The sequence below is a fragment of the Halichoeres trimaculatus genome, unplaced genomic scaffold (assembly GCF_033239565.1).
Source record: "Halichoeres trimaculatus isolate MK-OKI-2021-1 unplaced genomic scaffold, fHalTri1.1 fHalTri1_scaffold_8, whole genome shotgun sequence".
NCBI lineage: Eukaryota > Metazoa > Chordata > Actinopteri > Labriformes > Labridae > Halichoeres > Halichoeres trimaculatus.
In genome coordinates this window covers 15,604,177-15,630,098 of record NW_027437186.1, presented here as the reverse complement: position 1 = coordinate 15,630,098, position 25,922 = coordinate 15,604,177, and the positions used below count along the sequence as shown (strand labels likewise).

Here is a 25,922-nt window from a genome sequence, read left to right as displayed (position 1 = left end):
AAAAGTTTAACCAAGCTGCTTTGACCTGGAGGCTTATTCTTGGCGTTTAGTGAGGGCATCAGGCTGTAATGGGAGACTGATCAGGAGCTCGAATCTTTGATTTACCCTGTCCAAGAAGATGACTCTAAATGATTTAAAAAGATATTGGGGTGTTTGGGGCGTAAACTATCAGTTTGATCTGGCAACCCTCGTCGCAGTGTCTTCAACTTTCAATCTTCGACATTGATGGTAAAATGAGTGTAGGTGCAATATCCAGTGTTGGTAACTACCTGAAAGCTAGAGGAAAGCCATCAGGCACCCTTTTTTTTAAAAAAAAAAATTAGTAACTAGTTAAAATTGCCGAAACTGCCCAGAAACTGTCAAAGCGAGAGTAGACAACACTCTGGTTAGCACGTGCAACGTGTTTCTACCTGAGCTCGAATTGATGGTTTCCTATGGAGGAAAACTCCTGAAAAAACTGTAAGTTGTGAAATTAACATTTTTCCTTTATGGAACCAAGATTTGTGTCTGTTGAGCTGCTGATCAGCTGCAGAAGTGTATTGGCACAGCCAACACTGACCGACGAAAATTTTCGTCGTGCATAAGCTCTCTGTAGTGTTGACTGAATCCCTCTGTCGCTGTATCGGCACAGTCAGCTTTCTCGACAGTAATCCATTGAGTCCCACTGCGTACATTTGTCACACAATTCCTCACTTTGACCAATTTTCTGGTTTCACTACTGGGACGGAAAAGCATCTGATCCCGTGCCATGAAGCACATTACAGTGTGAAACGTTAAATTACCCAAGGACTACATCATTCTGACATTCATTTGCAAAATTAATAACACATATTGATTGAGCCTTTTCATAAATCACCAGACTGAGCCTTCCCCTGACTGGCAAGGCTCCCTTTGGAGACTTCATAACAGCACAGTCATCAAATTGCGAACAGGCAATTATCCCAGAAAGTAGCCGGAGCCTGTCGTACATTTGTACTGGTATCTCTTTTCTTGGCATAGATATTGTAAAATTAGCGGTGGAGGGTGGTCCTTTCTTCTTTAAACCTCTTGTGTCAAAAATGAAAGTGAAATTAGAAAAGACTGCACCTTCAAAGATTGATTAATCTTATCCTCTTTATTACAGCTTTCCCTTTCAATAAAGGTTCATTCGCTTAATTGTAAAAGAGCTGTTTCATTGAATCCATCCCCTCCCTCCTTCTGCATGGTTGGGTTGATTTACCGGAGTGGACAGCAGCAGCTTTGATTGATTTATCCCAGTCTTGACTATAGAGGGAGACTCCTTGACATAGTCCGAACCCAAGTGGATTAGCCTATAAACTGACTTTATAGGCAATCAATGAACAATAGATGAAATACAAACTGCTTGATGCATTTTTCGCATACTGTTGGTTCATATCTTGCTTAAGATGAAATGCCTTAATGAAGTATGAAATATCCTGAACCTATGATCTGTTGTGCTTTCATATTATGAGTTTTAACAGGGACCTTTACGCTAATCTCACCAACAGATGGCGACAGATCCACAGTGTCCACTCTGCTGCGTTTGGACTGAGCGCAGCGCTGACAGGCTGCTTCACTTAGCAAGTATCAGAAACACACTTTTATTCCCAGGCTGTATTTTATAAAACTCCCCTGAAGTGTTTCATCATCCACATCCATCAAACAACCCAGCCTCTCAAAGTTGGCAGTCACTGTTGCGTAACCCTTTTATGTCATTCAGAAATTGGATTATTATCATGGCAAACTGGGAGGAGATACACACACATGCTTGAAATACCATATGCAAAGAGGAGTGTGCAGCAGGAAAAAAAATACCATGTCTGTTCATTTTCCAGTTCAAGTGGCACTCAGGTTAGAAGTGGATCCTGATCTAAAGAATGGCCGTATAAGCTCCCCGCACATGTTACCATGGGCTATTAATCATGTCATAAAAATGCATTTGAGTCATGCTCTTTGCCCTCTCCATGTCAGCGCAGTTAGAGTCGAGTGTTAAACCAGCCCACACACATAAAGAGATGATGGTGCATGTTCTACTTCTGGTTTAAATGCAACCACATGCCCTCTGGTTTTACAACCAGTGCGGCTTTAATGGACTTGAAAGTGATGATTACCTTATTTTTTTTCTTTTCTTGTGAGCTTTACTTAAAGTATGCCAATAAAACCATTGCAATAATAACACTTAATAGATTTAGACTAAGTTTCAAACTCACCAGGGACTGTAACCTTTCAAAATTATAGTCTCTGCGCCTCCCGTGCTCATGAATGAGTAAAGTGATTTTAAATTCCATACTTCTCCGTGCTTTTATTGTGAAACTGTCACAATTGAGTGAGTCTGTTGTGATAGATAGCTTATATCTTTGTTAATTTACGATCGAAATACTGTAGCTCGTAGCGAGGGGGGAAGCTGGCACTCTCCTCCTGCTGAATGCGCTGTAGACAGCAGTGGGGCTCCAGTTGGCTGTGTGCGCTCAGACGCACAGACGCAAAGCATCCACACTGGCTGGAGTTGGAGGACACTCGGCCGTTTCGCCTCCACTGCTGCACTGATCCGCTGTCTTTTGACTCCCGGCGGTGAGAAGACCACCCGCACAGGAAGAAAAGGATTAAAGAAGCACTTGTTTTGTAGACCTCTGAGAGACTGTGGGAAATTGGGACTTTTTGAAGAGGGAAGTTATTTCTCGTACGAGGCGAGCTGGATGAGTTGTGTACAGCGGAGCGCACATTGCTACGTCTTTTCAATGGATTCCGGTATCGCGGAGGTACCCTGGGAATTAAACTCTTATTAAGTCGCTCTTAGTTTGCAAATTTCCTTCCAACAAGGGTTTATGTCTAACACGGAGAGGAAGACAATGATCTTCGCTGTACTGTATGTCCTTCTCCCTCTTTTGGGTAAGTTTAATGTTTTCTTTTACCACCGGCATGATACGGAGTCATAGGTGCATACGGTGTTAAAAGATGTTGGAAAAGCTTGTTATAGTATTAAAGGGGAACCCAACAGATGTGACAGTGTTCCAAGTGTCTCATTAAAGAATAGTGGTCCAAACTGGTCCAAAAGAGCAAAGTGAATGGACACCGACACTATATGCTCGTGTCAACGTGAACGGGAGAGCAACATTTTTGGAAAACTGTTTAAATGAAACTAACTGTAAACTGTCAGAGTGGGCCGGGAACTGTTCGTAACATGTGCTTTTACGCATTAGAATTGTTAATCCTCATGTGACAATTTGTTTTAATGGTGCACGACAGCAACAAAGAGCTTTAAATGTGATATATCATCTCGAAAAGCAGCTCGCAAAGTGTTCAGGCTTTAAATAAGACTCAGAATGGCTGTGGTAAAGGACTTTAAATCGACAGTTTATTACTTTTAATACAAAATAATTTGGCTTTGGGTTCCAGATGTGTTGTGTTACGCCGAGGAAAACCTGCGCGCCCGGCTGGACTGTGTGAGAGCCAGTGATCAGTGTCTGAGGGAGCAGGCGTGCAGCACCAAGTACCGCACCATGAGGCAGTGCGTGGCCGGGGGCAAGGAGAGCAACTTCAGCATGGTGGCCGGCCTGGAGGCCAAAGACGAGTGCCGGAGCGCCATGGATGCGCTCAAGCAGAGCCCGCTGTACAACTGCCGGTGTAAACGGGGAATGAAGAAAGAGAAAAACTGCCTGCGCATTTACTGGGGGATCTATCAGACGTTACAAGGTGGGTGTACTACTTTGGTCTAAACTTTTGTTTTTTCCCCCAACATCGAAATCACTCTCCACTTTCTCAGGTTTGGATGTTGTTTTTTTGTCTTATGAAGCAATGTAATTTTCTTTCCCGGGCTGCAATAAAACGGTCTATTCTGACTGGCTCATGTTAGCTATATTTAGAGAACACTTTTCAAGCATAATTAACTTGAAATGCACATTTTCCAAACAGTTCTGTGAAGGGGTGAACATAGTTTGTTTTCAGAGCCGCTCCCCCTGTCTGTGTAAGGAGCTTTCTTACCCCCTCATCCCTGCAACCACAAAAAAAACATAGCCCCCACCCCACCCCACCCCACTCAAAAAAGGAATACACACCATTGTCTCAAAATGATCCACCAAGATCATGCAAAATCACACAGTTGTCATTCAGATTTGGCCCCTGGTCTCAGTTCAAAGCCCCAGACCTGCAGAGCCGAGCTACTTTTTGACCTCCATCATCATCATCATTCTCCAGGGTAATGGAGCATGAAGCCCCTCAGCACTGGCTGACTGGCTGACTGGCTGGCAGTGCCATCTCAAAGGGCTGAGATCATAGCAAGAGGGCCTTTTTTTGTTCCTTAACTGCATCCAGACCATGGCCGGACAGTCAACTTCCAGTTGCGCAACACAGCTGACCAACCTGCCTAATCAAGCGTGTTGCTGTGTGCCAGCATGGATATCGACTGACCCAAATAAGCCTTGTCACATGCAGGCTAATGTGAGGGGTGAGGGAGGGTAAACAAAACTGGAGGGGGGGTTCAAAAACAAATCCACCCATCTATCAGTTGATTTTTACAAATACAGGACCTCATTATGGAAAAGTTATCCCAGGACACTTAACATAGTGATTTCCCAACATAGTCTTTGTTGTTTTTTTTAGCGAAACACAGCAGTAATCCAAATGGCAAAGCTTGAGTAAAACCGAACTCATTGGTAGACAATCACGCGTGCCTACTTATCCACTTCCTTACTGTTTATCTAAAATTTGTTCCTTTTCTGGCAGGTAATGATTTCTTGGAAGACTCTCCATACGAACCAGTAAACAGCCGTCTATCTGACATTTTCCGCCTGGCTCCCATCATAGGTAAGATTGTTAAAAAAAAAAAAAAAAAAAAACTCTCCTGAAGCTTTCTCTCTATCTCTCAGTATATTTACTCATATTGTTGGTCATCTGTCTGACTTGAGATACGGTTAAGGCTCCGAGCTGTGCATGCTCTCACTAAAGGTTATCTGTGTGTCAAGTATTTTGTCCCCCGTCCTCATCCTTTCTCACTCTATCTGCCCATCCTTCACTCCGCTCGTTCCTCTTGCCCCAGCAACACTTGCATGCCAGTTGGAAGTGACCTTGCATGGGGAGCTATAGTTCTGAGTCTCATCAAGCAGTGGATAGAAGTGCTTCAGACGGTGTAAGAGGGCCTTTGTTGCTGCTTGTGTGTTTCACTGTGGGTTGTGGACAGCTTGGATCCACTTGTTGAAAGGAGTGAGTGTGGAGCTCTGATGGACGAGAGCATGACAGGCATTTTTTTCTCTTTAAATCTGTGTTCAAGCAATGCAGACTGTAGCCTCTAGATGGCGATGTTATTCCCTTCTTCACAGCCACTCAGGTATTCCTTGGTCCCACTGTTGTTGCTATTTGGGAGCCCTGATCTATGAATGTGGTGCAATCATGTTGCTGCTTACATTTTCATTATTACGCTGCAGGTGATGAGTGGCGTGTCGAATCAAACAGACACACACTGCCTCCACATCTTCAAAGAACAAGGCTGATATTTTGACCCCTTTTGATAGAGACAAGCCTTTTCTTTCCTTTTCCTCTGTCATTTTTATCCCACAATAGACTGATTTGCCCCCAAACCAAAGCTTCTCCCACAGTCTGGTTAGATCATAATGTGGGTGGTGAGGTACAGATAAACAAAATCTTGGACCGCGTAGCGGCTTCAGGACCAATTTGCTTCTAAAAAAAATCATCGGCTGAAAAATGAAGGTTGTTTTCTAAAGCCTGTTCCCTCCCTTGCTACTCTCCAGCGGAGGACCTTCAAAGAATGATAATGTGACACTATATATGTCTGTGACCCTTTATATGCTAGCCAGTCCCAGCAAGGACAAGACACCCACAGGCCGTCAGCGCTGAGGCATGTGCAGGCCGGGATCATAGTTCAGATTACAGGCAGGTGACATGACTCCACAGTGTGAGCTGGAGGATTCAGGAGTGAGAGCACACAGATTTATGGGGCCGTTCGTACTGTGGAGGCAGGAACTTAGATGATGTTTTAATGCGTCTTTGTGATTATTGATGGCTATTTTGTGTAATATATCTGCCTCTGTGATCAGCAGTGGCTAGACACGTATTATATGAGTGTAGCTCCCTTCAGTCTGCAGAGGCATAAAATCCAAAAAATCTAACACATTTGATTCACATGGGGTCAGGAAGCTTTTTTTCCTTGCTGTTTTTGATACTTAAATATGAACATTTTCTCTGAAATCTATGAATTTGGTTCCAAAATGTACTTTAACCTAAGTGTTTTCTGACTCCTCGTAAAAAACAAAGAACTGTCTACTCATTTGATGAGTCATTTAATTCTCCAAAACTGTCTGATGTCATGTTTTCAGCATAAGAGTAAACCAAATTCAGTTCAAGAGGTTAGATGACTGTTTTAGAAAGCCTGGAATAATTGCTCATGGTTGGTAGTCATCTCCTAAAGAATTTTAAATTTGTGAAGCTACATAGAATTTGTGAAAGCCTCAAGTTAGAGTACACTGAAGTGAGTAATCTGTAATAATTGCTGAGACAATGAAACTGTTTTTGTTTCATACAGAGAAAATTAAAGTGAAATCAACAGTGGCTTTTTATCACTTGCTTAAGCCAATAACACCATCAGAATGGCAGATTGTGTAGTTTTCAACACCTGTACTCGCACCTTGGACTTACTTGTTCAACCAGAAGACTGAACCCATGCCAAAGACAGCTTTTTCATGCTTTTGGAACTGCAAAGATTTATCATGAGTCATAAATGATATTCAAATTAAGCAGGGGGGATTCTTGTGGCTTGAAAACACTACTCACACATATAGAGGACTAAATAGAAAAAAGGTAGCACCTGGTCCACAAACAGAAATTTCTTCACAGGAGCTTTCAAAATTATAAAATGAATATCAGAAGTAAGAAGCAAGGAAATTTTTACTTTCCTGGTATGCTCATCTTGAGAGTAATGACACAAGGGATGTTTTGATGGTTTCAACTGCTATTTAAAACAAATAAAAGGCCTTCGCAAGGGGTATTTCGCTAGAAGGTCCAAACACTTTCAGTTCTTGGTACAACGTGCTTACGCTCAAAGAAGACTACTCTTAGGAGTTTTAGAACCAATGTTGTTGTGGACCGAGGGTGAAATAAGAACACTGTGGGTGCTTTACCAACAAAGGTCCAGCTTGCAGGTCTTACCCTCCTGGATATCTAGAAAATGCTGTCCATCAGGAAAGGCCGATTTTAGGGGTAAATTCAAACCCTAGTTCCTCCTCTGGTCAAAAAGTACATAGTAATGGGGGAAAGTCTGTAGTTCCAGGGGAAAGCTCCCATGGTTGAAAAGCACCTTTAGGTATTTTGTGATGTTGTGTCTCACAGTATCTGCCTCACATCCCTAAAATGACCAGCTTAGATTTCCAGAAGGATTTGCAAGTTCCTCTGTAGCTGTCACCTCTTCTTTGCAAATCAGTTAAAACTGAACCTTCTTAATTTTGTAACTTTCAGAATAAACAACAGTAAGGAAAAATCTGAAAGAGTTCACATCAAACATAATCTTGGGCAATGTTGAAGAAATAGCTGCTTTTTTCATTTCCTGCTTATCTTATGTCACCTGGCTTTTATTCCAGAACCCATCGGTAGGTCAAAGCCCTCATGCTGAAACCACAGGGCTAATAAACTCTTCAAGTCCAAAGTTGTTTGACAGCTTGTCCCCATGTAGTCATGTAGCGCATGATTCCTCCTGCTTTCTGCTCATGTGGATGAGGATCCTTTAGTCAAAACAGAGTGATTTGGTGATGACACAAAGAAGAGCAGAGGGATAAGGCAGACAGGAACCAAGCTGGATGGAGATAAGTGTCTGATGATTAAGGGGGGACTCATCGAGCCAGGGATGGAGGAGGGATGGGAGGAGATGGCTGAAGGGGTTGAGGGTTAATCACTGAGTCGCATGGGTAAGACTAAGAGGATGCCAAGCTCACAAACAGCGCATGAGATCACTCTGCTTCCGCTGCTCTTTTTGTGGAAACGAAAGGGCAAGGTGGCAGGAGGGGGACCGAGGCAGAAATGATTAGAGCTTAGAGCTTGTTTTTGATCACTCAGACGGCCTTTCAGTTCTGCGCTACAGCACGCTCAACTGAGCAGAGGGGGAGAAATGGATACAGGAAAGCTATAAAATGTGCATTACTTGAGAGGAACAATTTGAACTCTCTGGGGATTTAAATTTGTTTTTGCATTGGCCTTATGTTGGAGGTTGAGGTCATATCAGAATGCAGACCCAACTTTTATTCTTCTCCTTAAGTTATTCGTATACTTTTGTTGATGCTTTCATGTCCTCAGATAATCATTTGTGAACTCACTCTGTGGTCAGCCCATTGTTTCAGGAGGTCCTCTGAAGAAATCCATGTGTCCCATGTTTATCTCAGTGTGGTAGTGTGACTTGGTGATCCCAGGCTATAGGAACAATAGATAAGCACAGTGATCCTGTAATACCCTGAACGACCCCACATCTCTGGCTGAAGGGACTAATCCACAGTGACACCCATACATGTTGTGCCCTTGACACCTGTTTGTGCTGATTGGCATCAGTCTGATTTCATTAGGGATATATGTAGTGTTGTCAGTGCTAGGAAATCATTAATGTGATAAACAGAGATTAGTATTGTCGAAGTGGCCCTTACATATTAAATTGTGTCAGGAGTATTTGAATAATTAAAACAATTCTGGAAAGAAATTACATAAAATATTAAAAATAGCTCTTTTTTATCTGACTCTAAGAGAGCTTTTATATAAAACCACAGCAGTATCTGTGCTTTCTTTTAGCTGATGACTTGTGTTTTCATATCTCTACTAGAGGCACAGCGTCTCTGTCCCTCAGGCTTGGTCCTGTGAGTCACAGTAAGGTGTGATCAGCCTTTTTCTCTGCATCAAAATATACAAAACAACTGGTGTCGTGATCCTTGATGGTTTGTGCTTTAGCACTGCTATTGCAGCAACAGTAACACATCTTTTATTTTTATTTGGTCTGATGAATCAGTGGATGACAGAGTCTACTTTTGTAATACTTTTCATACAAAAAGCTTGCTCTGTACTCTGTGGTAAAGGTGTTGCAGACCTTTAGAATTTAAAGATCACTGCATACAGTCTCAGATAGCAGTCATACAACACTTTTTTAAGAGAAATTGAAGGAAAGTAACAGATTTAAATTGTAGCCTTTCATTGGTCAGATTGACTATTTTCTTCTTGTGAAGAAAAGTTTTATTTAAATAATACCGCTGTGCTCATTATTTTACTTAATCAAGACAGGCCTACTCTCATTTTCATCTCTAGCAGCTCCTGTGGAAAAAAATATACATTTTTTAGCACAGGAAATAGTTTTTATTTTTGCAGTGTTTTTTTAAGTGCTGTGTTAATCATTTATTCATTTAAAAGTGATAACTCTTTTTTAAACCCTTATTTGCATGATGCACTTGTTACAGAAGTGAAGAACACTTACTGTGTTTGTGGTAATGAAGCATGTGCATCTGTGCTTCCTCATGATTTCCTTTTGATTTTTCTCCCTTATTTCCTTTCCTTTATAAAGAACCCTATGTTTAGCCCCTTTATATTGTATCTCCTTTGTGTCATTTCATTAGGTTATATGATGTAGACAAATTAGAGGTATCCAAGGTTTTTTTTAACTGCTCCAATGCAATCTTTCAGATCAGGTCATTTTTGGTCATTTTTGTAATATATTTCCAAAAGGAACATGTTTTGTATATTTGGTCTAGATTCTACACTTTACTAGTATCAGCAAGAAAAAACAAACCGATCATGGCAAAGGAGCAACTCCTTTGTTCTGGAAGGTTAAATTACTTTTTCTCTTTTGAAGACACAGAAACACTTATTCTTGGAACTGGAACTTCTTAAAACAACATACATCTTTGAAAGGATCCTGTTGGTGTCAACTTGAACCCTTAAAAAAAAATGTGAGCCTACCACTTGCAAACACTTTGACCTTTTAAGTCTCTGTACTAATACCTGGGTTTTATTATCAGACAGTAAAATACTGATGTACTGATCTAAAATTATACTAGTGTTAGCCGGCCGAACTGGCGTCTTGATGGACACTTTCTTTTTGTGGTGGACGCTTATTACATTATTCTATTCATATATCTTGAAACTTTTGCTGCTGTCGCTATAAATGTCCCTTTGGAGATGAATGAAGTAAATTCTGTTCTATTTTATTCTATTATATTCTGAGGATGACTATAAGAATCCGGTTTTCAGCAACTTGAGGCTTTTCTGACTTTGTAAACCAAAATAAGAAAATCACAACACATAGAATATCATAGAACTGAATGAAATAGATCTGTCCTATGTATTTTTCACAGACATCAATCTAACTCTCCAAGTCTATCAGAATGATGACAGATGCCAAGATTGGATTGCTGAATACTACATGTGGGGGACACACCCTGATCATGAATATATGTCAGTAAAGTGGATGTCAGATAATCTGTAAGGTAGAATTCACACTTTGCAGTAAAACATATGATATCCCATTGCCCCCCATGAGTTGATATTTAAGCTTTAGAGAAGGAGAGAGCAGAGTTTCAATGGCCGCCCATATTTATGAGTCACTGATCCATGCAGGAGTGAGCAACACAGAAACAGAGAGCGTTATTCTGAGATTAAAGTGGACTTGGAATTACTGCCACACCATTTGGCCTGGGTGGCAAAGAAGTCAAAGCGGTGCAGAGAATGGATGAGTACACAGCCTTGGTAGCTTTGCTTCACTTTATTTATGAACACTTGCTGTTCCAGGTGATTTTCCTCTGTGCCTTTCAACACATTTCCTTTGTTAGGCGGCAGCTTCTTGGTCTTTCTCGGCATCATGCTGTTTTTACTAGGGATGGGTTAGTACTAGTATTGGTACCAGGTATTGGCTGATACCAGCTTGGTTTCAAGGTATTGGTACTCATAAACGCTATCGATACCAGCAGCCTATACTGAAGGCAAAAATCTTATGTCAAGTTAGTCCTCCTTGCCAGTAGTTAGTGCTACACTGCGGCACTTTGACACCACGACAAATGTGCGTCAGGTCCTGTTCAGACAACATGAACAAACCAGGGATAGTGAACAGTTTAACTGTTTTATTTTGCTTTTCCGTTTATTTGGAAAAAAGTACTCAAACTCTGACAGTTATTAGTTTTATTCTGCACTTTGTTAATTTATCAAAACAAATCATAAACTCAGAGAGAGTCGTATGTGTTTTATTTTGGACTTGATGGCGGAGTCACTGTGCCGTCTCTGTTAAAAATGATCTGTCACTGTTATTTATGTATCAAAAGTACTAGTGGTAATGGTACTTGGTATCGGTGACTACTCAAGAGAGAGTACTTGCACTGGTATCAGTCTAAAAAAAGTGGTATCAAACATCCCTAGTTTTTCCATACTTTCAATGTTTAAATAGGATAAATTGCTCCATCATCATGACCGCTTATTTGTTATTCCTTTGAAAGTGCTACAGAGGTACGCTTGACTTACCCAACATTGCTTTGGAGTTTTGAAATATTGCAACAATGAAAACTGTAGGAGAGATTATGTTTATTTTAGTGTGAGAGCGTCAAATAAAAGATGAGAGGTCTGTGTAATGTAAAACTGGGAACAAAGTGACATGAACCACAATTGACAGTCTGGGCTGCAGCCAAATGTGACTTAACGTCAAGGCAGCAGCTGTGGTTAAATGATGGGGTGGCAAAACGCATAAGAACATCGCAGATAACAGGAGGTGTGACCTATGAATAAAGATGAGCATGTATGTCTATCATTTGGACTGACCTTTGCCAGATGTTTGGTGGTTGAATTGATAATATGCTGTTAAAGTTTGCAGAAATTATGTCATCTGTTTTTAACTTTAAAACTTTGTTGTAAACAGGTTGGTGATTAAGTTTTACAGCATTATAAACTTTGTATAAACTCTTCCTTCGCGTCTCCTCTGCACCTTTCAGGGTCGTCCAAAGCTCCAATCCTCAAAGTGTATTACTCAATGAGTTTACTTATCTCCGACCGGTGCATGTTTCAGATTTTCCGCAGGCAGCCATGAAGAAATCAGAGACTGTGTTCCCAAGCTTGTAATGAATTTTGGTATTGATGTCTGCTTGGCTTAAACGCTCTCCTTAAGCTCCGTCCTCTTCCCAGTTGGCTCTTTATGTATCACCCACTCACGACTCATAAGCCCCAATATGCCAAAGCTCAATATTGTGTCTCTTCCATGTGTCAAGACTTCAAACACATCTTTTTTCCTCCTCCCCTCCCACTGCTGAAGTCAACCTTGAAGTGCAGTTGCTCCGATGTGTGCATATGTGCGAGTGTGAAAACATCTGTAAGTGCGTGGCCCCGGCTGTCAAGCAAAGGCAGAGCTTCAAATCCCAGCGTGCTGGCACACAGTGCTGAGAGGCTGTCAGCACCACTCAACCACTGGCTGCAGAGGAAGTCACTCTCATTATGAGCTGCCAATGTTTAGAGATAAGAGAGTCTGTCTGCGCTATCTCTGCTCCTGCTTGTGTTTGTGTGTTTTCGTACGTGTGTGATAGATAGATAGCCAGGCTGGGGATGCAGAGGAGTTACAGATGCAACAACATAGTTTATTGTGTTGTAACTTTTGGAGAAAGAACGGATCCAGCATGTTCTCCTAACTTTATTTTCTGCTTTTATTCATCCAGATTCGGTTGACTGAGCGCACACTACCATTCCTCGCTTCACGCTTTCTCAGTCAAATGTATTTGAAGCTGGAAGTTTCTCTGTTTATGAAAAGTCCTGCACTCTGACACTGAGCACTTTTAGTTCTTTATAAAAGTTTTAGACTGAGTGGGTGTTTACTCACTCTTTTTTAGCTATTAGCCCAGAGATGCAAAAATCGAATTAGGTCTTATCCCTAAATGTTGACAATTTGAGTCAAACTTATTTGTCAGCCGAAAGTCCATACTTCAGGTTTAAGCTGGAGTAACATCATGGCAGGTTTTAAACTTCACAAACTCACAGAGGAAAGTTCACTATGAGTGGATATTAGCCTCTACTTACACCAAGTACTTTGCATCACTTTCCCAAGATCCAATTCACAAAGCATAACACACAAATAATTTTCACGGGCAAGAATGCAGAAAAAGTTCTGCAGCTTCAGTTTCCTTTTGTTTTGTATGATATTGGAGATGAACTGTAGCAACTCCATTATGTGCTGCACAGAGCTGCTCTGTGTACTCTTTTCCTAAATGGGCTCAAATATTAATTTAGCATTAGTATGAGTTGGTTCTTCAATCCTTTAATTTCATTTAGGAGTGATTTCAGATTTACAATTTCAAAGAGACAAAAAACACAAGCAAGGGAAAACCTTAGTTGGTGCAACAAAGCCCTACAAGTTTTTTTGTCCGCAAGTGCTGCCATTAAGTGCGAGAAGATTTTTTTCCCCCTTGTTGAATAATGTAGCAGTAACTAACCGCAATGTATTTCAAACTTCAACATTCAATAAGCAGTGCTAAATATTCACTTAGAGCTGGGTCTGAGACCTTCTGGCTCACTCTACCCCTCAGGACAAAGAGGAGGAGGGTCAGATTAAGTGCCTGAGTGTTCCCTGAACAGATGAGTCTTCAGACATTTCTTATAAGTAGAAAGGGACTCTGTGGATAGTATGGAGTTAGGTAATTCATTCCACCATTTGGTCACAACAGAGAAGAGTCTGGCTAGAGATTCAGAGCAATGCTGGGCTGGGAGCACCAGGCGTTGATTCATGGCAAATGTGACCCAAATTTTACAGTGTATGTCAGCTAACTTTCTGGAGTGAGGTGGTAAAGAACAGTCAATCAAATAAAAGAAGACCTCTATCATTATTAAAGAACAGTGCAAAGTAATATTGATAGACTGAAAGTGGAATTGTTGTTGTGATCACTGGAGAGTCTTGAGCATGACATCACTTTTTTTAATAGCTGCAGTACAGTGACCGTCAAATAACATGGTCAAAACTTCACTCAACTGTGTGTGGTGTTTGTAAGTGAGGTAATTTGGTTAAATGACTCATTTGCATAGAACAAGGCATTTTTAACCTCATACATATACTGAACAATACAGGTTTACACAGTGAAGAAATCTTTGAGTAAATCAAGCCCTGAGTCTTGGAACAATTCTCATGATTTCAAACTCATGATTTCGCCAAGAGTTGAATTGCCTTTAAAGAAGTGTCCTCGTAGGAGCATGTGTATGTTTCCCCAGCCCTATGTTCCCACATTTCTTTCTTCCAAAATCTGGCGTTGTTTCTTTTCCATAAGAAAATGTAAACAAGTGTCGGCATCTATAAGCTCTGCTTCAGCCAAAATCCTTGTCCTTTCTTGGAACGATTGTGATTGTGATGACTTCTGGGCTGTGGGAACACAGGGCCTAAATGTCTGTAGAAAAAAAATATATATAAATCTTTGAAAATTGGGAGCATAGGGCTGACCCCATCCTCACTCCTGAAACAGATATACTTGGTGATAACAAGAGAAATCACTTCAAGAAAGTTTGAAATCTTCATCCGTCCAGCACATTTTCACTGGGGATTTTTGGGGCTGCAGCAGGGCTGCTGCTACTGTGAAAAGAGTGAATTCCAAGCAAGTTTTTATGTCTTATTTAGTGTAAAAATTGTTTTATTCGACTTAATAAGAGCCACATTGACGTGTCAAGTCCTTATGTTTTTAAGAAATAACTTGGGGGGTGATGATAGGGTGAGAAAAATTAAAATTGCTTGTCAGGTTCCTTGAATAAAGAATAATGTTTAATTCAAGAAACTCGACAAGTGTATTTTTCTCACCCCATTGGCAGATTTTTTTTTTATTACTCTTTACAAGCAATTCAGGCATAATGTGTCAAATATTTCAAAATGAGACATTTTTTTCTGGAATTGTTAGGTGAATATGGCTCATTAAATCTAATGAGTCAATTTTGTGCTAAACATAAGACACTTGCTTAGATTTCAGTGTTTGCAGTACACATTAAAAGGGCCTCCTTGTATGTGGTGATCACTGGAAGAAAGTTTAAAATCTTTGTCTTTCCTACAGGGCTGCGGGGTCACTACCAACTTTAGCTTGGCTTGGTCCTTTATCAGATAACCATCAAGTTGTTAGATTAATGAAATCCATCAAATACTCAAATGATGAGATTTAAGACTTGCGTAGAAACAGCCATAAAGTAGCCTGTTGGAAGAGTTTTAACATCCTGGGCTTATTGAAAACACTGATGAAGCAGAATTTTACAGATAACGTGTCGTGAAAGTCGTAGCTGATTAAAGAGTTTGGAGTGGCTCTGAGGTGTAAAAAAAAAAAAGGAACCACTTGTCAAAGCTTAGCATTGAGAGACCAAATCTGATTTGACTGACTGAATCCTTAAAAAGTGGCACCATTGCTTAATCCTCATGCCAGCTTTGAGTTACAGTGCTGAAATAGTATGTGATGACCTGTTTTCAAGGAAGGAGCCAATAGAGTCATAAAGTTCATGAAGTGGAGTGTGGTATCACAATCATGCACTTCTGACCTCATCAATGCTCATGTTAAACCCTTTTGTATCAATTCCCAGAAGGCTTTCTTCACAATATTTGCTAAATGGCTCAAGCTGCTCTGTAATATATGATTTTCACCTCCTGTATGTCAATCACAGACTGAGTTCAGTCCAGTCTGACTCACTGAAACTTTTTCTCTGACCTAAAAGAGACTTCAGTGGAAATAAGTGAGCCGTCCCCCCCAACCCCTCTTTTTTTAACCAAAGAATGTCAGTGGCTGATTTCCAACTCATTGTGAAGGGTGTAAATTCACTGACTGCCACATGATAAACACAAGTGCCAAAGTAACGGTAACCAAAAGTTCAGTTTACTTTGGGTTTTTAACACAGCTTAGAGGTTTCAGTTTCAGCAAATCAATCTAAATGTTAATGAATTAAAAACTTTGATTATGGCATTTCCTGATTTTTTGAGGGTTGTTTGTGCAGAGTTTTCTATTGTGCAACAATGGTCTCATGTATCCATCCATCCATAAAGCAAGCCCTCATCTGCAATGTGACAATCTTTTTTCAAACATTTAAAAAAAGCATAATATCTCCTTCTTGTCTCCCCTGTATATAAGATTGTTTTGTAAAAGACCCTGAGATCCACCGCTGACATCGCAGCCCCTGCGCCTTGTCTTGTATGAACCCCAATCAATACAGCGTTGTGTTGGATTGGAAACTTGAGGCTGTGTCTACAAGAATATATCGATTTCCCCCCTTTTTCCTCTCTTCTCTCCTCCTTTTCCGCCTAAACTCTTCCGCTCAGGCCAGGATCAAAGGATTTCTCTTTCAGCAAGGTTTAAGGTGTACAATTCCAGACTCAGCTCCATTCTCATGTACTGAGAGAAGGACGCTGTCTGTTGGGGATTTGTGTTTGCACTGACCTTGTATATGCACTGCACAGACGATTTTTAGCATAAAGTATGTGGCAGCATGAACTAGACAGGGATTCTTTGAGATGAATGAGGGTATTTTTAGTCCAATACAGATGGATAGAAATTGTGTGTGATTCAGGCAGAATGGCAGAGCTTAGGGGAAATTCTTCTTCATTGTGGAAGAAAAATTATTCAGTAGCTGTCAGTTTGCATTGTAAAATGTACTCTATTATGCAGCAGGGGCTGAACCTTGTTCAGATTTAATCCGAATCCTCAAGGCAAGGTCAAGAGAACACCTTATATTGTATGTATCACTGACTTCAGTTTTACATTTCCTCATGCAAACTCTCCTCTTTAAAATTCCCTCTTCCCATGCAGCTACATGTCAGCAGGCCACTTAATCCAGCACACTGTTTCAGAATTGACTGATCCAGCTGTGGGACATTGGCAGAATAATTCTAACAGCAGCCATATCATCAGGTTGCCAGTCCAATTGCTGGCAGGCTCACCATGGGCCAAGAAAATCATTTAGTTAAAGGTGACCAGCTTTGAGTCCCTCTGAGAGGCCTTTGATTGGATCTGAACTGGAGGGGTGATTCATCATACTTAATAAATGTGGCTGACAGCTCAAATCAGCAGGAGGGAGCATGTGCCAGGTCTGCGTCTCCCCGCTGCTTTATAATGCATGCAAATACGGACAATTAACTTTTCACATACAGAGTTCCAAACACCTACGCTGCTAGAGTTATTGCCATTTATCTGTGCACATGCCGCAATGCATGTCTCAGAGAGAGATTTACTGTTTTAATGTAAACAGTCTGAAGACATAAAAGTGATGTTCTTTGGTAAAACTTTTGAGTGTGACATGCAGTTTCTCAAAAACTTTGTTAGGTGTGATAAAACAACCCAATTTATGTACAACTTCAGGTTGATACAAGTTGTACTTCAAGTAGGGTTATTGTGATTTCCCATAGTTCAAATAAAGATATAAAGTAACAATACTGGATGTTCACATTTTTAAACAGCTACACATTCACATGTTATAAAAGTCTGACCAATCTAAAATAAATATTTTATTTCAAGAGATTTATGACAAAACTGATGCCCTAAATTGCTGGTAGAGAGCAAAAAAAAACTGTTGAGGAATAAAAAAACAAACAAACAAAAAAAACTATCAAGTTTCTTGAAATTAGAGCAATGTGTTAATTGAAAAGGTTGCTTTTGATTTCATTTCTTGCAGTGTGAAGGTAGCTTAGAAACATTTCAAAGCACCTTAAAGTTCATTTTGTCATGTTATGCTCGTTATGAAACAGACAACTGATGCTCTCATGTGAGAATACTTTAAAATAATTTTACATGTGATCCAGGCATAATCACATGAGTTCAAAAGACCAAGGGGCACAAATATTGACTCAGAATGCCTTCAGTGGAGCTTTAATGACCTCAGTCATTAATTCTGACTTTAAATCAATTTATTCATTATCTGTATCTGTTGAAACATACTTGACATTTTCTGTATTTATAGCATTTAAAAGTGTGGATTGCGATGCAAGTGTTGTGCAGCCACCATTCTCATGCTTGACTCTTTCAAATGCATTACAATATTGTGAATAACCACCTTTAAATAAATAGGGGAAGATTATTCCAGCACAGTTTAGTTAATTACAGTGTCTTATCCTCTCATTGTGTTTCATTGGGCTGGCTGTGGGCATGACTGACCACTGGCAGGTGCACTGAAGCCTTGGCCCTGTGTTAAGCTGCTTCTTAAGCCCTCAGCTGCACACAGTCAACTCGCAGGATTAACATGGTCGGCTGTGGCCATAAGGGCTTTCACTTGTGTCTTAATAGAATTACATACTCTGACAGAATGAACCTCACTAGACTGGGCCATATATCGTTCTTTCATAGACGTGGATTTGATGAATTATGCTGCTTCTTATTGCTTGAATGTGTATTTAAATCAATCAGTCACATGTTGTGATATCAAACAGGATTTAATCGTCCTGTTCTCAGCTGAGTCTCACTCTTTGACCTCTTTAACCAAAGTTTTGTAGCCCCAAAGATGTTGAGAAATCTATGCGGGACAGCTTTCATCAGCGGACTTCAACTAGGACGATATTAGCATAGTAGTAGTTCTGCAATAATTACAATAATAAGATGTCCTGGTAGGGAGTGTAACATTTCACTCTACTGTACGAGCCAAGGCTGTTATTCCAGTACATTCAGTACACGCTGTGAATTTATGTATTTGGTTCAAAATGCAACGCCACAACAATGTGAATGCTAATGTAGGATAGTGTTTCTGTCACAACAGCTGGTTGTTTTTGTCATTTTTTTCAGCACATTGGCTTTCCTGTACTCATTAATTAATAAAGCAATTGGATGTCTTGCTTTATTTGGCTTCTCCAGCACGTCCTAGGTTATTCTGTTTGATGGTGCATGTAAGTAGTTTCATCATTCTCTTTGTAGTACTACTAAATGTGTCCTAAGTATGTTTATATTTTATCTTAAATGATTAAAAGTTGATTTTCTGAAGGAGTCTGTAGTCGACATGCACACTCTTAAATAGCTTTAGTCACTTTTATATCTTTCTGCCCCCTTCTGTCCTGAAGCTCAGAGTTTTTTAGTTTCCTTTTCCCTACTGTTACAGTGGCATAAATTGTCTTTTTCAGTCTCCTTCAATTGATTAGTATTTCTAGCCTCTTCCCCTTCTTACCATGTTTGTCAACAGTCATAGTGTGTCTGATTAAAGCACAGCCTCTAACGAACAAACCCTGCTTTGTGGAGAATAACAGCTTCACCCTTTTTTTTCTCTCTGTCTTTCTCTCTCTTTTCCCTTTGTGTCTCTTCTTTTGATCACAGAACAGCAGCATCCCTGAAAAGCAGACACAGCCTTTAACACACACACACACCCTGGAGTGCACACACACCCTCTGGCACCCAAAAACACATACACAGAAACGGCATCCAGCTGAGCTCTTGTTTCGTGCCAGTCTTGTTCTTGGAGATGTTAAATGAGGGCATTGATACATAAATTTGCATTTGTTTCATCCACACAGTCCTGCTAACTAAAAATCTATAACTACATGCCCCCAATTTGCCAGGCAGCCTCACATGCTACTACTCTGATCTTTTCATTTCTGCCCATGTGAGGCTAGCGTGACTGTCAATCGATATACTCTGCTCACACACAAGTGGGCTGAACAGTGATCTTTCACCACATGGACTGTACAGTTTGTCACTCAGTAAACAAAACTCAAGTTGTTGCTTTGTTGCAGTCAGTTTGTCTTTTATCTATATAAGCTTAACTGCAACATGATTTGAGTTTGAGACATTCAGAGTAAACTGATGTGGAAGATGTCAGGTGTGAATCTTGTTCCATCTCAGCTTTGATTTCGGTGATTGTCTCTGGCAGTAAATTAAAAAGGCTTACATCTTCCTCTCTGCTGCAGATAAGAACTATACTCCCTCAGCGATGTTACAGGCAACAGCTCCTCTCCTTTTTTCTTCTCTGTAGCACTCTGATCTTCAACAGTTCTTCTGTAAAGAATCTCAGGATTTGTTTGTTCAAACCTTGTGTGATTTTTCCACCTTTACCTTTCCCTACCTGGAAAACACCCAGAATGCAACTCCCCCCCTCCTTCAGCCGACTGATCTGAATGCACTCTTTTCTGGTTCTTGTCTGACCTGTCCCCCTCTGACCTGTGAGTATCCCCTTTGGAGTCTTGACCTTCCTGTGATCTTTGTGAACCCTGGTGACCCCTGATGGCTGTTTTGGTTGGTGGTCCTGAATGAAGCGCATCTCTTACAGAGGGTGGGGAACCTTGGAGCAGCTCGGCCACTTCGGCTCCAAGCAGGGGGGGCACCCCGGGCAGAGGGAGCCCTTCCTCCACGGAACTCCAGGATCCCAGTAGAAACAGGAGAGCTCATCCCAATTGGGCCATACTGGGTAACAAATGCGAGCTGTGTTATTGTGTGTGCTTGATAGTGAACGTTTGATTTCTTAATGTGGCAAGAGATAGAATACACACATTGTTTACTGTACTTAGTCATGAACCACGTGGCAGTCACCTTTTTTATTCATAGCTGGGTGCAGAATTACTGATCACATGACATCTACACAAACAGCAAAGTCTCTGTCACCTTTGAAGACCTATGAATATGAGACTTACTGCGTTAAGCAACAAAGAGCTGTATGTGCATTGTGGTTCAAACCAAGGGACCAAGTAGTTGGAGGCCTTCCATTTAGCAGCTTCCACCTAAACTACAACACTTTAATAAGGGTATGATGACTTAATAAGTGATCCTTGAATAGTCTTGCATTTATTTGCCTGTTCGTAATCCACAACTTGAAATGAGATTATCAGTGCCAAAATTGTATATTTTTAAAAGCTACTTCTCAGTATTTCTGGTTAAGTCTGATTTTCTTGGGAGAATGTGAATCAGTTTTTGACAACCAGAGCTAAAGTCCCTGTGACAACACTACACAGAAACGGCAAAGTTTACCTGTGAGATACAAGATCTATTCTTTTTTTTTTTTTTTACCAGTGAAAAGGATTTCTTGGATGTACTTTGTAGTAAGGTGAACACTAGAGCTGGACTGTCAAAAAGAAAAAGGACAGAAGAGCAGAAGACTTCCATACAGGAGAGTAATACAGACCAAGCTAAAGGCTAACACAGAGGCTAAACTGTTTGTGCTAATGTTCATTCCAGCCCTCATGCAGCAGTTATTCTGCAGTGGTCTGTTCAAACTTGAGAGTTTATCAATAAAATGAAGAGTGAGGTTTTATTAGCTCTGTTTGGTGAGATTATAGGTGGTAGATGAGCAGTGGTTGGATGTAACCTGGATTTAAAAAGTTTGCTTGTTGTCATGTTTTAAACAATAGCCCTACATAACTATAAATATATACATTACCTTGTCACTTTGCATCCTGTAAAAAGTTATACACTAAAACCCAAAAAACACTAGACGTCTGATGGGCGAGTGAATGAGCCCACTGTGCGAGAAGACATTGGACATCTAATTTTGGTCCCCTGAATGTGCAGATTTCAGATTAAATCTTTTTTTTTGGACGTCAATGGTTTTGAATAAGATTATTTTTTTGTTTGTTTACATTTCCTGTTTTCCATTCTGAAATCAGGATTTGTTATACTGAACTAGTTTATTCTTCTGTAGCTTCATTTGGCTCGGCAGCAGGTTTGGAGTGCACAGAAACTTATGTGGTATAAAAAGAATGAGGCCACCTAAATGGCTATTATGCCATTAGTATGGGCAATAGCTCAGACAGTATGGGTATTGGCTTTAGAGCTGGAGGGACGCTGGTTCAGGACCCGGCATCGACAAGGATTTTAAACAAGTCTTTGCACAATGACTAGCTCCTATACAGAGGCACTGTGAACATCATAAATGGACCTTCAGCAAACGTTGGAAAGAGATGATGTCTGGCGCAACAGTCTAGACCTTCAGGAGACCAAAATAATACATCAAAAAATGACTGCGTCTCTGCTCAGTGGGAAGCAAAGAAGAGTTAGAAGAAAATCTGCTCAATTTATTTGCTTCCAAAACAAATGCATGGCTTTGCAAGAGTTACGTCCCTAGGGCAGAGGGTGATGGTGCTAATAGAAAACAGTATCTTCATCCTGGAAAACACGACAGATTCTGGCCAAAGGTGTCACTACATTCAACACCAACTGCATAGTCTTTACAATACCTTTAAAAACATGCAATTTTTACTATTCAGGAGAAGATGTCACTACAGATTATGACATCTGAAACTCTTTTAGAAAACAAAATATTCACTGAGGTGAAGAATGAAGTGAGGATCTATATTTCCATTTTGATTAGTTTTAAACATCTAGGATGTCCTTTGTCTATCATGAGAACTGGTGCACGTTAAAAGCAGCTGAGCTTTGGTTTCACGCTCTAAACAACTAGCTCACATCAAACTTTAATGAACACATTCTGTGCCTCCGAATAAAAAAACTGCTTCTTCATCAGTATACTTGTTCCCAGAGAACAACATTTTGAGGATGTTATCCTTGCAGTCACATAAGACAAAGAGGAAGGCATTTAAACTGGACTGGGACCAACCAATTTAGGTGGTCTTGCACCCATGGTTAGTCGTATTTTAAGAGTTCAAGTTGTGTTCTTTAAAGACACTTCAGATTGAGATACATGACTTACAATCTGTTTTCCTTCAATCGGTTGATCTTCCCACACTGACCATTCCCTTCCTGGTACAAGATTAAGTCCTTTATAGATTTAGACTCCCCTGGGACCATCTGAGGGGGTCGTCAGACCACTGGCCTGTCTCTCTGTCTCTCTCTCTGTCTGTCTGCTTAGTCAGCTGTGTCAAGGAGGGTTGACATGTCCTTCAGAGGAGTTTCTACAGCAGATGTGCTCTCTGTTGAAAAAACCCCGGGGATGGAGGCGGCAAGAGACATTGAAAAGCGGGGGCGTAGAAAAAGGAGAGGATATGTCATATTTTGATATTCCCTCTGTGCCATTTTAGCTTATAAATTTCCATTTTAGAGGGCAGTCAATGTCTGTGACTGCTACATTAGTTTTATTGCAAAAAACTGATTATTGCTGGTTGTGATGCTGCGTGGTTACATCACATTTGGCATACTGAAAAACTAACTTGATATGCCCGCTTTAACAAATTCAATAACTCTTTTCTAAATAAGTGCAATATTCCAATATTAGAATTTGGGTGCACATGTCCCTGAGAAGTGCACACACTTAACACATGTTAATATGATCTTAAGACTATTTCTTGAACAGTCGCACACAGACATGTAAGGACGCAGTCAACAGGTGTATCAGTGCACATCTTCTTCAATGCAGCCAAGAATCAAAAATAGAAATCAGTTAGGGTTTGAGGCTGGACCAGGCTGAAACCTGAAGAGATACTCACACAGTTAGTTTCTCTTTCTGCATTTCCATTCACCTGTTTTGCTGCATGATTTAAATTTTTAAAGCAGTCTCATAGCATGATATAAATTTAAAGTCACATTTGTAAAGGGGAGAAGTATTGAAGATATCTATATTTTTTTTATTGATGTTGTGAAATATGCTACCATCTTCCTCAACGAAGCCCCCAAGTTTATCCCACCTAGTATTATGTATTTTCACTGTGCAGCAAGACTAAAAAAGTAAAGCATAAACGGAGAAGCAGTATTATGAGGCCTGTTGCTACTACATCATTGCAACATCCTCAGAATGAGCCTTGCAATAAACTGTTATCACATTATAAACATGTAAATTGTGAACCTCCATGATTAACCGTAGTTGATAGAAACAAGCATTGATTCACATTTTATTGGACATTTCCTGCAGCTTTTTATCAGCCCTTTATCTGAAGAGTTTTCTCCTGCTCTTTCCCACTCTGCATCAAATCTGTCTCAGCTTCAAGCACAGAAAACATATAGGTTTGATATGAAAAGACACAATTACTATCCCTGCATTTCTTTTAAACAGTTTAAAAAACAAAAAGTAAAAAAAAAAAAAAAAAAAACCTGACAACCAGGTAAGAAAAAATATCTGTTCAGTTTCTTGATATAAGAATAATGTCGCATTTTAGTGCATTTCATGTGTGTTCATGTTCTTTTGATACCTTGAAATTAGATGTTTTTCTGGGCCTTTCAGGCTAATGTGCCTCATATTAAGACAATAAGACATTTTTAGCTGGGAATCAGACAAGCGCTTGCTTAAATTTTGCAGTGAGTTGATAAGCTTTAGAAACTGATTAACCACTGCCGGAGGCAATGGGAGCTGGTGTTGGTGATGGTAATGTAATCTCCCTTATATAGTAATGTTCCTCTGAACTTTTTCTGTGAGGGCTAAAAGCTTGAATTCCTCCTTACACACGCTTTTATCTTGACAAAGTATCCCGGTGAGACTTTTAGCAACGTTTTGGTGTGAACGGTCCAAATTGCAAAGCCCCAATCAACTTGTACGTAGTCTGCACTGTGTGAGTCTGTGTGAGTGTGTACTTTTGTGTATGGACTGTGAGGAAGTGTTATTGCGTACCTTGGGGGATGCAGATTAATTAAAAAAAATTCATCCCCTGTTTTCTGACAGAAATGTGGATGCTTCCTGTGGTTTGACTGTGACTACTGTTTCTCCAGAAAAGTTATTTCAGAAATTATGACAGGTAGTGCTTATTACATAAGGAACCACAGTAAGGACTTGAATAACAATTTATAAATAGGCTTAATACATAACCTCCTGCAGTTTCACCTCTGAGAAATATTTGTATGAAAACATGTAAATATATTAATATTAATATTAAACATCAAATTAAGTCTTCATATCCTGATTTTAGTTCCAACCTTCTTATTTCCTGTATACCAGTTAATGTCATATGACCTTATTGGCTAAGTTTGTTTATTTTAAGCAGGTTTTCAATGTGATACTGATGCCGATCGATGAGTGAACATAAATCTTCTCAACATAAAAAGCATATGAGTTGTTTATTTTAACACCAGGTAGTCAACAAATGTTGTCACAGGTTAACCAGATGGGCATGTTACAAATCAGCTCTGCTATAAATCAAAGGTATGATGGGAGAGGAATGTGGGTAAAAGTCAGTGTAATATGATTGGACCAGAGATCAGAAGTGTGTGTTACATCTGAGGAGACACTGACAAAAACATCAAAATCCATTTTTTTAAATGTATTTCCCATCACATCCTTTTTTCCACCTGTTTTAAATGCATCATATCCACAATGTCTGTCAAGTGGAGAGCAATGATGTCAGAACAAAAGCAAAACCACTGCATAACAGCTTAACAACAGCTCTAATCTTAGGTTTTCAGGTTATCGAAAAAGTTTAATTAAACTTCTTTTTGTCATAGACCTAACAGAGTGAAAAAAGCTGTAAAGTTACCTTATTAAGTACATGTTTGATACATGTTTCATGCTTCCAATAAACTGCAAGAGCCACAAGCTATGTTGGCATATGGCACTTCAACAAGCAAATTTTTCAGTAAAAGGCACCAGAGTCAGGTGTGTGTATAAAGATTTGTTAGATTGTTCATATTTTACATTTTACCAAGGTTTTGAATACACAGAGCAGTTTAAGCCTATATTTACTGTGAAATCAAACCTGTGATATATCCCTTGCCACTTTCCCACCGCCCAGAAACAAACTCTCATCATCTAGTAGTCTCATCAGCTCAGGAGATTTGGCCACAAGCCCGTCGTCTTTTGGATGAAGCATTATCATTAAATGAGGAGGCTGAAAATCTTCTCCTGAACCAAGTGAGTCATGACTGTCTGAAAGAGAGAGCTTATTTCAAATCAGCATTTTTAGTCAGAGGAGCTTAGGATGGGCCGCGCCTTGAGCATTTATCCTCTTATTCAATTCTTAGAAACTTTGCAAACCCTCATGGAGTAAGTATGAAATGCTGATGATTAATTAAAAAACAGAGCTTTAAGGTTAATATATTATTTAGCCCTTTACTGTTGTTAAATGCTAGAAATTTGCATTTTTAGAGAAAACTCATTGCACCTCATAATAATGCAAATGTGTCTAATTT

The 25,922-nt window shown here is 40.0% G+C and overlaps 1 protein-coding gene across 1 annotated transcript in view; it reads left to right on the top strand.

The window, feature by feature from the left end:
* The first annotated feature begins 326 nt into the window (after nt 1-326).
* The window catches only part of gfra1a (gdnf family receptor alpha 1a), a 107,313-nt gene continuing 81,717 nt past the window's right edge, over nt 327-25,922 (top strand). The window contains exons 1-4 of the mRNA XM_074675878.1: nt 327-459; nt 1,509-2,889; nt 3,397-3,693; nt 4,723-4,803. Of these exons, the coding sequence (XP_074531979.1) occupies nt 2,826-2,889; nt 3,397-3,693; nt 4,723-4,803 (442 nt within the window). The 5' untranslated portion in view covers nt 327-459; nt 1,509-2,825. The remainder of the gene's footprint in view (nt 460-1,508; nt 2,890-3,396; nt 3,694-4,722; nt 4,804-25,922) is intronic.